Source organism: Electrona antarctica (genome assembly GCF_951216825.1).
Source record: "Electrona antarctica genome assembly, chromosome: 22".
NCBI lineage: Eukaryota > Metazoa > Chordata > Actinopteri > Myctophiformes > Myctophidae > Electrona > Electrona antarctica.
Window position 1 is genome coordinate 9,741,026 of NC_136805.1, and position 14,026 is coordinate 9,755,051.

The 14,026-nt window shown below is 40.9% G+C and overlaps 1 protein-coding gene across 2 annotated transcripts; it reads right to left on the reverse strand.

Moving 5' to 3' along the window:
- Positions 1-204: 204 nt before the first annotated feature.
- On the reverse strand, positions 205-13,870 carry wdr45b (WD repeat domain 45B). Of its 2 annotated transcripts, XM_079492638.1 has the most exons (11): positions 13,498-13,870; positions 11,295-11,369; positions 10,418-10,447; positions 9,743-9,844; positions 9,460-9,547; positions 8,373-8,467; positions 5,890-6,080; positions 5,455-5,540; positions 3,683-3,784; positions 3,083-3,204; positions 205-2,398 (listed from the first exon to the last, which is right to left on the reverse strand). In XM_079492638.1, the coding sequence occupies exons 1-11, from the start codon at positions 13,574-13,576 to the stop codon at positions 2,292-2,294; spliced, it is 1,077 nt and encodes a 358-aa protein (XP_079348764.1). In that variant the 5' UTR covers positions 13,577-13,870; the 3' UTR covers positions 205-2,291. The 2 variants fall into 2 exon arrangements, with proteins under 2 accessions (XP_079348764.1, XP_079348765.1); XM_079492639.1 differs by lacking the exon at positions 10,418-10,447 and having other exon boundaries at positions 13,498-13,867.
- Positions 13,871-14,026: the final 156 nt, after the last annotated feature.

The window sequence follows — 14,026 nt, forward strand, 5'->3', positions numbered from 1 at the left end:
CAAGTCACACGCAGATATGATCTTTGATTTAACCCATTTTGGGCGGGAACCCCTTTTGGTGTTTTAAACATGTTATAATTTAGCTATTGAAAAATAGCAGATCTACAAGCTCATAGCGCGCCACCGAGTGGCGCGCTACGAGCTTGTAGGTCTGTTATTTTTGAAAAACCGTGAAATTATTTATTTCAGAAAACTGGAGGATTTAGAAGATTTTTTTTTAATTTCGAGGTCAGGCCTGAATGGGTTAATCAATCTATTTAGACCAATTAACGGTTCAATTAACAGTGAATCAACACTGCAAATGATTGAAAAGGTATTGTTTGCAAGGTTTGTTTTCTGGTATCTATAATTATGTTTTGCTCCTGATGGGACAAACTGAAAGAATGGTTGTTTTTGGTTTGTAGGCCTTCCCATTTAGAAAGCGCTCATTCTTAAGATCCCAAAAACAAAACCCCCCAAAGAAAGTGTCAAAATCAAATAAAGTGTATATTGCACATAAACAGCAGACAAAAACAAATTGTTTTTTTCCTGTTAATATTCTGTACAGTTTTAAGCAGTTACATGGTCAGTCTGGCGCAGTTGTGTTTATACAGTAAATATAAGCAAAATGTAATAATACTGGGATTTGGATTTTACAAAGCAGAACCACCCGAGTCATTGGACTCGGGTGAACAATCTTAAGAGTTAACTCATTATTTTGAGCCAAAAGTGGGACTTGGTCAAGGGAACACCATCAGAATAGAAGGAAAGGGGGCCATTTCAGGCGGTCAGTTAATTCTAATGGCCCATTTATTCTCCAGTAAAGAACTCTACGGTCAACTCTACTCCATTTTATCCACTAGAGGGCAGGATAGGGTAACAACCATCCGGTACCATTTGGCAGTGTCCAAAATCACTCATTATTAGGTGCACTAGGTATATAGTGATTATACCATTTTGGGTGTCCAAATGTATCTAGTGATAATTACATGTTACTTAGTGGACTCATCGTATCCCACAATGCACCGTCAAAAGTAGGATACAACCGATGGTCACTATTGCAAACGCGTTAAGAATAAAAATGCCGTTTATAATTTAGCCGATAGTCCCCGGACCTAGAGATGCTCCGATAATCGGCCAGCGATCGGTGATCGGCCATATCGGCCGATATTCACTCTGATCGGTAATCAGCATTTACCCTATCTGTGATCGGGAATTTACCCTATCTGGAGAAACTGATCTTTTACACCATTTAAGTGGTATAAATGTCAATCAGATATAGAGTATAACATAATTTTGCATTTTTTTGTGACAGGCCTAAACATTCTCCCCTTCCTCCCCACACACAGGAACAGTTTTGACGTGGGTTTTGACATAATCATTTTGGAAATATTAAAATTTACAACATTTCACAAGATCAGTATCTGTATTGGACCTATCGGTATCGGCCGATCATGAGAAAAACAATCGGTGATCGTTCCAAAAAATCCCTAGACCCCTACATAAAACTACCTATATAGTTTGGGAGTAGAAGTAGTGAATGAGTGACTTCAGACACTGCCTGTCTGTCTTGCAGGGATCACTACTTCGCCCACAGTTTGCTACGGACGGGGTAGAATCTCATGGATGCATTGCATACATTAAGCATTCATAAGCTTTCAGACAACGTTCAGCGAAGGATGAAGTAAGTGCAGTATAAATGGGCCTTAATGCTGCATTGCCAACCGCTGATGTCGTACAGTTACATTTATTTGTCTGTATATACACACACACACACACACACACTCACACACGTATATGGCAATATATGTACACGCATACATCCAGTCTCAGCTCAGAGGCACTCCCTATAGTTAGGTTAGGTGGTGTTAGTTGACAAAAATCTTTTTCTCCTATATATTTTTTTTGTATCCATCTACCTATTAGAATCTACAATGTGATTAAAAAATAGCCATAATAATCCATTGCAAATTCCACGGAAGACATATTCAAAAACAAAAAAAGCAATACTTTGTCCTTTCAAAAAATAGGTTTCCCTCTAGTGTTTTATTTGGGAGGTTTAAAGTCAGTGTTTGTATCCCTGTTGTCTTCCAGAGGGTCAGGGTTCCAGAGGCAACTTATCACATCAGTTCACATCCGCGAAAATCACCAGTTTTTGTGCATTCGTCCTTGCAGTGCACATTTACTCCACAGCTGTGCTTCTCCTTTAGTTTTTCACCCCAATCTGATGCTCTTTTACAGAGTCAATTGAGATGAGGAGGGATGCGACACACCTCTCCTCCCTCCAAAAAAAGAAGAAGAAAGGTCAAAGGTCATATCTTGTCATCAGTCATCTCCAGGAACTGGGCGTAAACATCTCTGGAACACTCCCCTTTCTGGTTGAACAGGAACTTGTAGTAGCTGCCGTCAGCACAAATGGCTGAGGAGGGAGAGATAAAGAGAAGGAAGAATTAGGTTAGCCCAGGCAAGCGAGTAAGAGTGGAGACTAAAGCACTTACGCTAACAGACGGTAGACCAGACACATGACAAAATCAGTTTACGATTTTGATTCCTCCACGGTGCCTCCGGCTTGGCCAGGCGCTCCAACAAACTGTGTCTGTGTTCGTGGGTGGGACGACTGGGATCCCAACAGGGCTGAGTGTTCCGTTTCTGCACTAGCAACGACTGTCGCGACGAAATTTGTCTGAAATTTCTTTATTAGGAACAATCCCTTGAGATGAACCATCTCATTTTCAAGGGGGTACAGACCAACAACAGGGATTGTCTAGACTCTGAACGTGCACACTTTGGAGGGCAGCGGTGGCCTTAACCGATTCCATTCCACATATCACCTCAATTCTGAGAAAAACGCAGCTAAAGATTGCATGCGTGCGAGTTTTGGGATTTTGATGACTTTGCTTAGCGACGGGAGCCTAAAATACGGTGTCTGTGTGCTAAGCATGCCTACACTGGGTAAAAAAAAACACACTTTGTCGACAAAAATTACATTTTCTGAAAGGTTGAAAATAAAAAAGGTTTGAAAAAGGTTTTCAGTTGAAAGACATATGTAGCCATGAGAGTCATACATCATAAATGCCACGGCCTTGTCCCAACATGGACCTACCTATGACAGCATTGGGCTCTGTTCCAAAGGCACACACACAGGGGGAGCCTGACGGAACCTGGAATTTGGAGAAGCTCCACTTGGAGCTGAAGTACTTGGGAAGAAAACTGGCCGATGCCAAGCTGAAACATAAAAAGCAATTACAATTACACCCCACCAGGTTATGTTCTTTGCTGCTATTCATTATGTAAAGGATAATGTACAGCGATACAGTGTACAGTTGGTGATTTAAAAATAAACCCAACAAGGTGACACAGGACCAATGCAGTGGCACTGCATTGGCTACTACTACTTCTACTACTAAATCAATAATACATTTTTCTTTAGCTTACAAGCTTCCATAGCAACGTAAACAGAGGCAGAAACAATACTCAGACATGATTTGTCAGTAAATGCAATTAAAATAAATGATCAAAAATAAAGAACACGACCGAATTACAAGCTCACGACACGTTGTGAGCCTATTTTTGCAAGACACCATTGTGTGCCAAAGTTTAATATATATGAAAATATTCTTCTCGATGTACGTAATCAATAAAGTGAAGTAAAATAATCAATATTTGCAGCCCTAAATGATATGAATGAGCCTGAAGGACCAACCTCGACTGTTTATTCCTTTTGGGGTCCTCCGCTGCAAAGATATGCACTGTGCCATGGTCACTGGACACACAGATAAGGGATGCATCCTGGTTGAAGTTAATGCTGTGGAATACAAAGCAGAAGGAAAAGAATGACATCAGTCTACAGGCCTTCATCATCTTATTCCTCCTTTACAGCACACATAGTAGGGGTGGCAGAGATTAAATTAGGGTGCATTTTGCATCCCAAAACGCAGTTTATAGTTAAGGGACGCAATAAAACAACAACCTCTGCATCCACGGGATGCACTACTGTACAGTACTACTGTACTGTTTTTTATTCTAGTTTTAGTTTTGCTGGCTTTAGTTATAATAATCATTTCTTCTTCTGTTTTCTACATGAATATAACCACATTATAACCATATAAAATGAAATGGGAGTTAAATGCTGCAATTTGTAAAAATGGCAAAATATGACTCCTAATGTCGTTGAAGTGGGACTCATAAAATGTCCCTGGGACTCATCTAAAAGACCATCCCTGCATCCCGGGACTCATTACATTGGCTGACAAACATTTCTTCAAACCCTGGGGGTGGTTTGCATCAGTCGAATAAAATTAAATTACTTCAATTAATCAAACTTCAGGTTTGAATTCTATATTCTGAGTCAAGATAAACGTATCGTTGCCTACAACAACAAGTACCTTGAAGTAACAAGGGAACGTGTCCTAACATGAATTCAAAGATAGCAGCCTAACCATAACATTATTATTACACAATGAATGACTTTTTTATTTATTATTACACAATGCTAAATGATTTGAATGAACCTAACTTATCAATAGACGGACCTATGTGAGGTGGCTTTGTGAACAGAATCTGTCCTGATACTGGGAAGTGGGAGCCATTTAAATATTGGAACTGAAAGCTGTGTGGTGGTTGCAGAACCAAAATGAAGGGCTCATGAAGGACTCTAGGTAGCAGTGAGTGGGCAGAGAAGATCTAGAGTCAGGAAAAGTCTCCTCTTTTGAATCATGTCTTTGTATCAGTTTGAGTAAGTCTGTTCTTTTTTCACACTTGTTTTAGAATCCAGATATTGTGAATAACGCCGGGGCTCCACCGGACGCGTTGAGTCTCCGTTGCGTGCGTCAAAAAACGAACCGGGGCAATTTTAATGCAGTCACGCAACGCAACGCGGGCAGTGGAGCCACCCTTCATTGATTCAAAAGGGAACATTCCCTGACGGTGACGGAGACGCGACGCTGACGCGCCCGGTGGAGCCCCGGTGTTATTGTCAGCTAAACATGCAATGAGTAAATCGCTACTTCCTGTTCTTCCATTTCAGCTAACAGAAGCAACAGATAAAGATGACAACATTTGGACTTATATATCATGGCTAGGTAGATAAAACGGAGGCAATGGATTACAAGAGTACATTTCAATTATTTTTCTTTTCTACATAGCAGAGACAGATGTTTCGGATATCCAGGCTCGGCTATCCAGCCTTCATCGATGTGATGAATCGCACTAATGAAGGCTGTATAGCCGAAACGTCTGTCTCTGCTATGTAGAAAATAAAAACATAATTGAAATCCATCACCTCCGTTTTTCATGATGTTATTTTGAGTGGATAACGCACCAGACGTCAGAGCGCGGTGGTCACAAGAAAAGTAATTTAAAGGTAGATACAACACAATATTCTACCAAAGTTCAACATGGCTTTAACAACTCTCTAAAATCTTTCAAACTATCAAATGGACTGTAACTGATCAATGTTGAGTGTTCAATACTCACCAATAAATGTTAGCCGTCTGTGAACCTCGTCTCAACTCCTGGATTAGCTGACCCGCGGAAGTGTCAAAGATTCTTATCAGAGTACCCTATGGAAAGACAATAAATATAAATAAGCCACATCTCAGCGACAAATGAGATTAACCCATTTTGACCTGAGATCAGATTATAAAAATGTCTTCTGCATCCTGACAGTTTTCTGAAAAAGCTATGTTTCTATGTCAGTCGTAGATTTTTCAAAAATAGCAGACCTACAAGCTAATAATATAGCTAAAGCATAACATAATGCTAACACCAATAGGGGTTCCCGCCCAAAATAGGTTAAGAACAAAATAGCCTAAAACATAGAGAAACGTGTGTGTGTGTTTAAAGAAATATCCGCCCCACAAAAACATGCAATTGCTAGTTTTTCCAAAACATATTCCATGTTTGGCGTACTTTCTCTGATGCAGTAGCTATCCTTGTACCCTGCAGATTTAGTGCGATACAGCACAGCACCCCCTCATGGGCAGGGATGTCAACAGGGGGCTTTTCCGTATTGGCTAAATCCACAATCTGCACATGCCCAGAGTGGGTCCCAGGGAACGCCAGCAGAGAGTTGTTGCTATTGGGACACAGTACACACAGACCTGGGGAAAGGAGATGGAGGCAAATTTAGATGACGTTGGAAGTGGTTGAAGTGTATTGCGTTTAGATTTGTTTCCCCTCCAAATACATGGAGGACATTGTTGTTAATGCAGTGAACCGTTTACTCACTACATGGCTGTTTGTCGCATGTCTAAAAAGAGGCCTGTACTACGAAGCAAGTTCAACAGACCCAATCTACGATATCTTTTCGTTATCTGGCTTTACTAACCTTAAAAACCACAATCATGCTAAGCAGTCTCGCAAAAGGTAGCTATCAACTTGGTAAATCAACCCAGGATTTTCTCAATCTAGCCATAAGCGCGTTCACATAAAAGGGGTCACGGGATATGATATGACCAATCACAAACATGGACAAAACTACTGGCAGTGGCAGCAGAGAGGCATATTTCACAAACAGAAAACTATAATATTAGCCAATTCAAACACATAATAATCCAAGCTCAAAGCCACACAGCTCAAGCTGCCAAATGTAAGACTGTGAATGCTTAAGTCAATAGGCTTGTAATGTCACCACCAGGCCAGGTCAGGCTGTGGCCTCATGGTGGCGCTATAATAGGCCAATGTGAAAACGGTGTCATTTCTTCTTACGCCTTGGACGGCAATTGGATTTGAGGCATTTTGTTCCAAAAATGTGTTTTGCCAAAATCCACCTGTTGGTGGCACTATAACAGGCCAATGTGAAAAGGGTGGGATATATTCCTCAGCCTAGTAGGAAAGTTTGTGAAAGATTTCACATAAATTGCATGCTGCGTTCATGATTTGAGGCTTTTTGTTCAAAACGGGCCAATCCTGCAAACTTTGAAAGCCAATGTTAGCCAATTAGGATGGAATATGAAATATCGGACAGATCCGTCTTGAACACATGACTATAGAGATACTGTGTAACGATTTGTGGGATTTTTGGACAGAATCTGAAGGAGTAATATCAAAAATGTGTTTTACAAAAGTCGGCCTCCTGGTGGCGCTATAACAGGCCGTTCTGGAAGATTTGGGGCAGAGGTTTATCGTTGGCATCCAGGGAGTGTGTGTGCAAAATTTGGCATCGACCGGGTTAATGGTGCCGGAGATTAGCGGGTAACAGACGGACGGACGTATGCAGACGGATGGACGTATGCAAAACATACTCTCTCCCAAACAAACCAGCATTTAAGGAACAGCAATGTCCGTGTTAACCTATGTTTGTGTGTGACACCTATGTTTGTGTGTGACTCATGTGTGACTCATGAGTACCAGTAGGGGCGCTGTCGTGCCATAAACAGAGAGAGAGATAGTGCTGCACTGTTGCCTGCTAATGAGAGAGAGAGAGAGAGAGGGAGAGAGAGAGGGGGGGGTGGAAGGGGGGGAGTTGCACCACTCAGTTCACACGGGTGTGATTTTTATTTGACACGTTTCAACAACACAGCCTCTTCCACTGGCCCATCATTTAGCACATACTGTATGTAGATCTGACTATAACTACATTTGTGTATTCCGTTAAATTAATGTGTGCTAAGAGACAATATACATATATTATTATTCCTTCAGCTGCAAATCCTGGATGTGTAAAACAGACTTGGGCGGGAGCAAATAATACATAAATATAATCATAAGTAAAGCGGAACAAGTAGGCTTACCTTCATGTCTTATAAATACAATAGGGGTTTAATGCTTTAGCAGTCTCTGTTGTGCAATGATATGGGTATAGAAAAGCAAAATGGTTTAGTTATTGCTGGCAGCCAACAGCTCATGGTTCAAGAAGCTGACACAGATAACCTACTCTCTCTCTCAGATTAAAATATATACCTCTTATATAAGAGATATCACACCCGTGTGAAGTGAGGGGCGTTCTTATCATCATGTTTGTGTAGGACAAAGTTTGTGCACACACACCAAAAGCTGAACATAGGATGGGCTAGCGCCCCTCAAAAATGTATAGGAAAAGCAACGGGTTTTGCTGGTCTATGAACATTCTCTCTAAGAGACCCGCACACAATGTGCGCAAAAACACCACAGGATTGTCTATGAATGGCGAGGCTATTTTCCAAGAGAACTACAGTAGTAGCCACTAGCCAGTGCTTTTATACATGTTTATCTGTTATCTCGAACATAACCTGCTCCGGAGCAGGTTAGGTATGAGTTACCATGGTGACGGTACCCTGGTAAGCATTGAACAATCAACTCGTAATCATGAAAACCCAGGGTTAAACCTGTACCCTGCTAACCCCAAATCCTGCTTCGCATTACAGGCCTCAGGTTGTTTCGATATTGGAGATGGGACAGCAGAATGGACTGACCTTTGGGGTTATAGCAGGTCTCGAACACATGCAGCTGATGGGGGTTGTGGGTGAAGGTAAAGACTTTTATCATTGAGTCTAGGACCACCACAATCCTGAGCACAAAGAAGCAGCAGTGCACACAGCATTACAGACAAAACTTTGGGTCGGATATCACACAATTACAGCCAGACGGGACTTTAGAGCAGTGGTTTTCAAACTTCTTGTGCCCAAGGCACACCATTGGGCAGCCGCAAGTCAAAATCTCAAGGGACGCGTGAATTCAAACTATTCATAGCAAAAATATGTCCAAAATAGGGATGCCAGGTTGAAAGTCATTCAAATATTCAGTTCATTGTATATAATTTGCCTCTGTATTGGGAACGGAGTATAGTCAATTAAAAGATAATAAAGCTTTTGTGTAGTTGTATAAATATTTGCAATAATGTGTGGTTGTCACCAAATCCCAAAGCACACCCAGACTTGTTTCACAGCACACCATTTGGGAACCACTGCTTTAGAGGATAAATTATGAGTAAATTGATGTGGTCTGTGTATTCTTACGCATTATACAATATATATGGCGTTATGGACACATTTTAAGGATAACACTATCTGTACAACAATGGACACAAACTGTCAATCTCTACGGATCACACTTTGAAATCTAATCGAATATGATGTTTGTTTGTGGCTGGGAAGTGTGTCTCTCAGCCAGGCTACAACGAACTTGCAAATGGAATGACAGATTTTGTTTCCGAGATTACATTACAGAAGTCTTGCTTCAGTGGATGTTGGAGTTGTTACTTGTCACAAATATTGATCACGTTTACTTTGATCATATAAAATGGTCTCTAGTCAACACATCTCATCTGTATTATTACTGCATCATGGCCTAGTAATCTCAGTACTACACCACTAGTACAATTATTTGTATCAAAACAAATGGCTGCGGACTCAAAGCAGAAGTGTCTGAACACTGAACAGATGTATGAAGAGGTTTGTGTCATTCTCTCCATCTGTTGAATAACGGAACACTTGAAGGACAAGCAGCCCAATTATGGGGGAACTGTTACAAAACATCAGGGAATTGGAGTGGGAGTTGTACCTGTCACGCCGAAGCTTCACCGCTTTGACTTCTGTTGAGAACTCAATCTCAATAACGGTCTTCTTCTTCAGGTCATCCCAGATCATCACTAGAATGACCAGAACCAGAGACATTCATTTAGTCATAAGCCATAATGATTTCACAACAAATATAACTACTATTGCTCATGAACGTGCCTGAACCAGCAATAAACTGCACGAGGAGCTGCAAAGGGGAAAAAGAAGAAGAGGGGGGCTAAACTAAACTAAAGCAAACCGCTATAGTATAGTTGCAAGTAACATACCTTTGTTGGGAGGATACTTGGGCTTTTTTCCTCCTCCAACAAGTGCTAGATAGTTACACCTAAATAGCATCTCCACATGGCCGACACCACCCTCCAGAAACTCTGAAAGACAAAAGACAATGTTTCATTGCCAATCTCACTGTGACAAGCGAGCCCAGGCATTACAATCCAGGAAGCAACACGGCCCAAAAGAGATCAAACCGTTTGGAATCGACTGTGCCAACATCTAAATCACATTTCACAATCACAAACGCTTATGATGATTTGATTGGAGGCATGAGGATTTTAAATGTCGAATTATCTGACTCTGCAGCCCAGACCACAATGACAAGTTGACAACCCCTACACATTCCACACAATGAAACAACAAGCCTCTTGGTGTAAAGCGTGCACACAAGACCACAGGAAAAGAATCAGTTCATGCTGTAAACGTTTGCCACCAGAACATCTGCATGTGAGTCAGCACTAAAAGCCAGGGCTGCGTCTGACTACTAGCGTAGTAAAACTCCTAGCCTCACAGTAGTTCGTTAATTCCCATAAGTACATCGTACAGGTTACTTTGGAACTGGTCATGTGCTGAGTCACATGTGCAGGCATCTTTTGGGGAATTATTAACTTCCTTTATAGAGTTATAAATATCCAGATCAATTCTCATCGAGCACAGGAAGGAAGTACCTTGTTTCTTGCTGTCGAGTTGCTGTGTTCCTGTATGCATCAGAATTGCCTGGTTTACTATTGTTCTACATACATACATCAGAAAGACTCTAAACTTAGCTGCCAGTTGCTGAAAAGGGCTGCCAACGAGTCAACGACTAACAATGTTGAACGGCGCTACAAATTGTACTATTGTAGTGATGGAATCCGGAGGGCTGAAAGAGCAAGCTCTCAATGCTGGCATGATCCTACTAGGAATGTTAATAGTTAATCGCCGATAAGAAATTAGTCGGTAGTCGTTAACATTTAATAACTAATCATAATTAATCGAAAATTATGCAGTTCTATCATTGGGTGGTTTTCTGTGAATGTAATGCTGTGCGCAGACAGCATTACATTCCCGAGTGGCCGAGGAACGCACATACCAAGATGCCATTGCCTGGCCCTGTATCGTCAATGGTCAAATACATATTTGATTAAGGAATATAATATGCATTTTGTATATTATTTCTGTATATCAGGTAATGTAGATTTGTATGTTAGACATTGAGGGAAATTAATATTCTTTTTACAAAAACGCCGCTTATCAACTAACCGGTTAATTGATCGATAACCTTATCAAAACGTATCAATTTGCATTAATCGATAATTCACATTCATCCTCCTACGTACGTACTCAAAACTAAAGGCATCCCTAATTTGTGTATGTCATATAGGTAGAACAATTCAAAGACATCTCAAAATAGCATATCATCTACAAGGTCAAACAACGCAGCATTATGATACGCTGCGAGTTTGTAGACTGGCTATTTTTGCTTCTTTTTATTTTTTGTACAATTAAGGATATAGTGTTTAATTACATGGTTAAACGTTTACTGACAAATGCTGTGCTCTTTACCTTGTTTCTCCTTCTCTTTAAGAGGGTCTGTGTTGTACACACGGAATCCATTCTCCATTCCACAGGCAAAGCACCCTGAGAGCACAACATGAGATCAACCAAACCGCTTTTGTTATTAACTTTAAACGTTTGTCACATGGAAACAAACATAATATCAACAACAACAAACATGTATTCATCAGAGATTCATCATTTTGCCTTCACCTATTAATGACTTATGTCTTATGCACCGTGATGATGCAAGGTGGTCATGTGAGGACATTTCACTGGCACCTATTTTTGTTTACGGTCATACAGACTACTGCCACTGACGTAAATATTTACCTTCTGCGAAGCACATATGGCCCACAGCAGGGTTGGGTAAGGTGAAATTACTTGTAGTCAGTTACTGAATACAAATAGCATTCGGAATACTTCAAAACCGACGCAATTGTTGCACCTTATAGTCAAACAAAATGAATGGACGCAGTCTCACAACTTTGAGTTCCACAAACTAATTTTCATCTTTAAACATAAAAACGTTTTCAATGCAAATACAAGACATTTAATATGCAATGGCATTGCCAGGATAAACAATAGAACACATTGACTGTACAATCTGTTCTGTGGGCCTTACGGGGCAGAGAAATCTTGCATGTCAGTTTCAATTAAAATGTAGGCATTGAAAAGATGCACTTTTCATGATAGGCTAGCATTGTTCATTGTCCAAGACAAGGCATCATGCAGCACAATACATTTCAAAAGATGTTGGATAAAAAAAAACAGTGAAAAGGTCTTTGGCAGCCATATACCTGATGAAGACCATTTCAGGTCAAAACATTGTAGGAAAAAGCTTTCGCACACCTAGAAATCAGGCAGTGGACATCAATGGAAGGAATGAAAATACACCCGCACATTGTGTATCTGCTCGGTACATGAGTATTTTCTTTTAATAATGCAACGTTTCGGTCCCTCCGGACCTTCTTCAGGCATCGGTCAAAACATTGTGCAATGAAATCCACTTGTTTGGGAGCATTTAATAGCATTGTTTACCCCATAACTGACCCCTGAGTGGCTGAACCTTCGTCTTTCAGGCTAGGCTCCTTACCTAGGCTGAAAAGCCTAGGTAAGGAGCTGAAGAGGCTTCACGATGTTATCTGTCTATCCTAGTTAGAGAAGGGGTCATGGGCGTGGGGCCAGCTGAGATGTGGATATGATATGGATATGATATTGGGAGCAGCAGGGGTCTGCATTGAGAGGGTCTGCTGAGCTAGACTCCGTGGGCGGGGGTTGAAAATGGCCATATTATAAAGTTATAATAAAAAAGATGCAATCAAGCTTCCTTGACAACGTGATTACATATTTGTAGTTATGTTAATTGGGCTGATTATTGTTACTTATTTGTGTCATAATAACATAGGCACATTAGGCAGGCTAATCCTGATCAACCCAACACTGGCACAAATAAAAGTGGCGAGACAACGATACATTTCAACTGTAATAACTAGCAGACACATTTATAGACAGTAAAGTATCACACTAAAATGCCACTAACTTCCATAAAACAAAATCTCACGTGACTCCCCTCCTCCACACGTACTAGTTCTGCTAAAAGAGAGCCAATGTTAGCTTGTAAATTTACAGTGTTAACATTCATTGTGTGTGTGTGCATATTATAATCTAGGGTCAATCATCACCGAACAGAAGGTAACAATCCTGGCTAGTAATTGTAGCTAATGTCACACTACTACACCGACTCGATTAAACACTAAACTAGCTTTGGTTTAGGGTTTAGTTAACTGATCAAACTGCTTCTGAAGCGTTTTGATGTTGCCTAGTTTCTAGTCAACGTTTATATTTTTACATTTTACATTGTGTGTGCATTAACGTTGGGTTGAAAACGACAAAAGAATCATGCTAACTGTAGAGTTGTTTACCGTCAGACAACAAGGATAGCAGCTCAGCCATCATAAAGCAAAATGAGATTAGCAATGGCATACAGATTAAATGCGTTAGGCTGATAGGACACAGATTTTTGTTTTCAGCTGTTTAATTGTCTGTATCTTGACCAGCTAACTCGCTAAGTAGCCAACCAGCCGTTGAACCTGGCTCATGACATCAACCATGAACGTCGATTTAGCGTTGTTAGCTTAGCATCCACGACGCTGATGCCAATCCCATTTATTTGGGAAGATAAATAAAACGCCGCCCCGACTTCTCTTACCATGATCCTGGTTAAATCCGGCGTAGAGGAGTCCGTTCCCATGCGGGTTGGACGGTAGTAGATTCATTATATGCGACATATATAACCGATAATCCCCGACGATGACAAGCGTTACCAAATGAACTGGTCGGTGTTGCCAACCATTCCTCCACTGTGGCTCTACTCTGCCTGCTTGGTTTGCTGGGTGGAAGCGAGAAGGACAACAACAGTGCTGCTACTGTCGAGTATCGAGTGACTCGATAACAATCTACACATTGAACAAGACTGCGTTACCGAAGACGGAATAGTACTGGGCTAGTATGAATGTCATATCATTACACATTTGACCGATTTATTTATGAATTGAACACATTTATGTGACGACGGACTTCCTAACCAGGAGAATGTATGTATTCTGTCCATGATCGTGACATGAGTAGTTAACGTTTATAACGATTTAATGAGCCTGTTCAACTAAGCTACTACCACCACCAGACTCAACACGGAAATTGGGTATTGGCTGCTGCAGTGGATGCAGCTTAGAATTCTT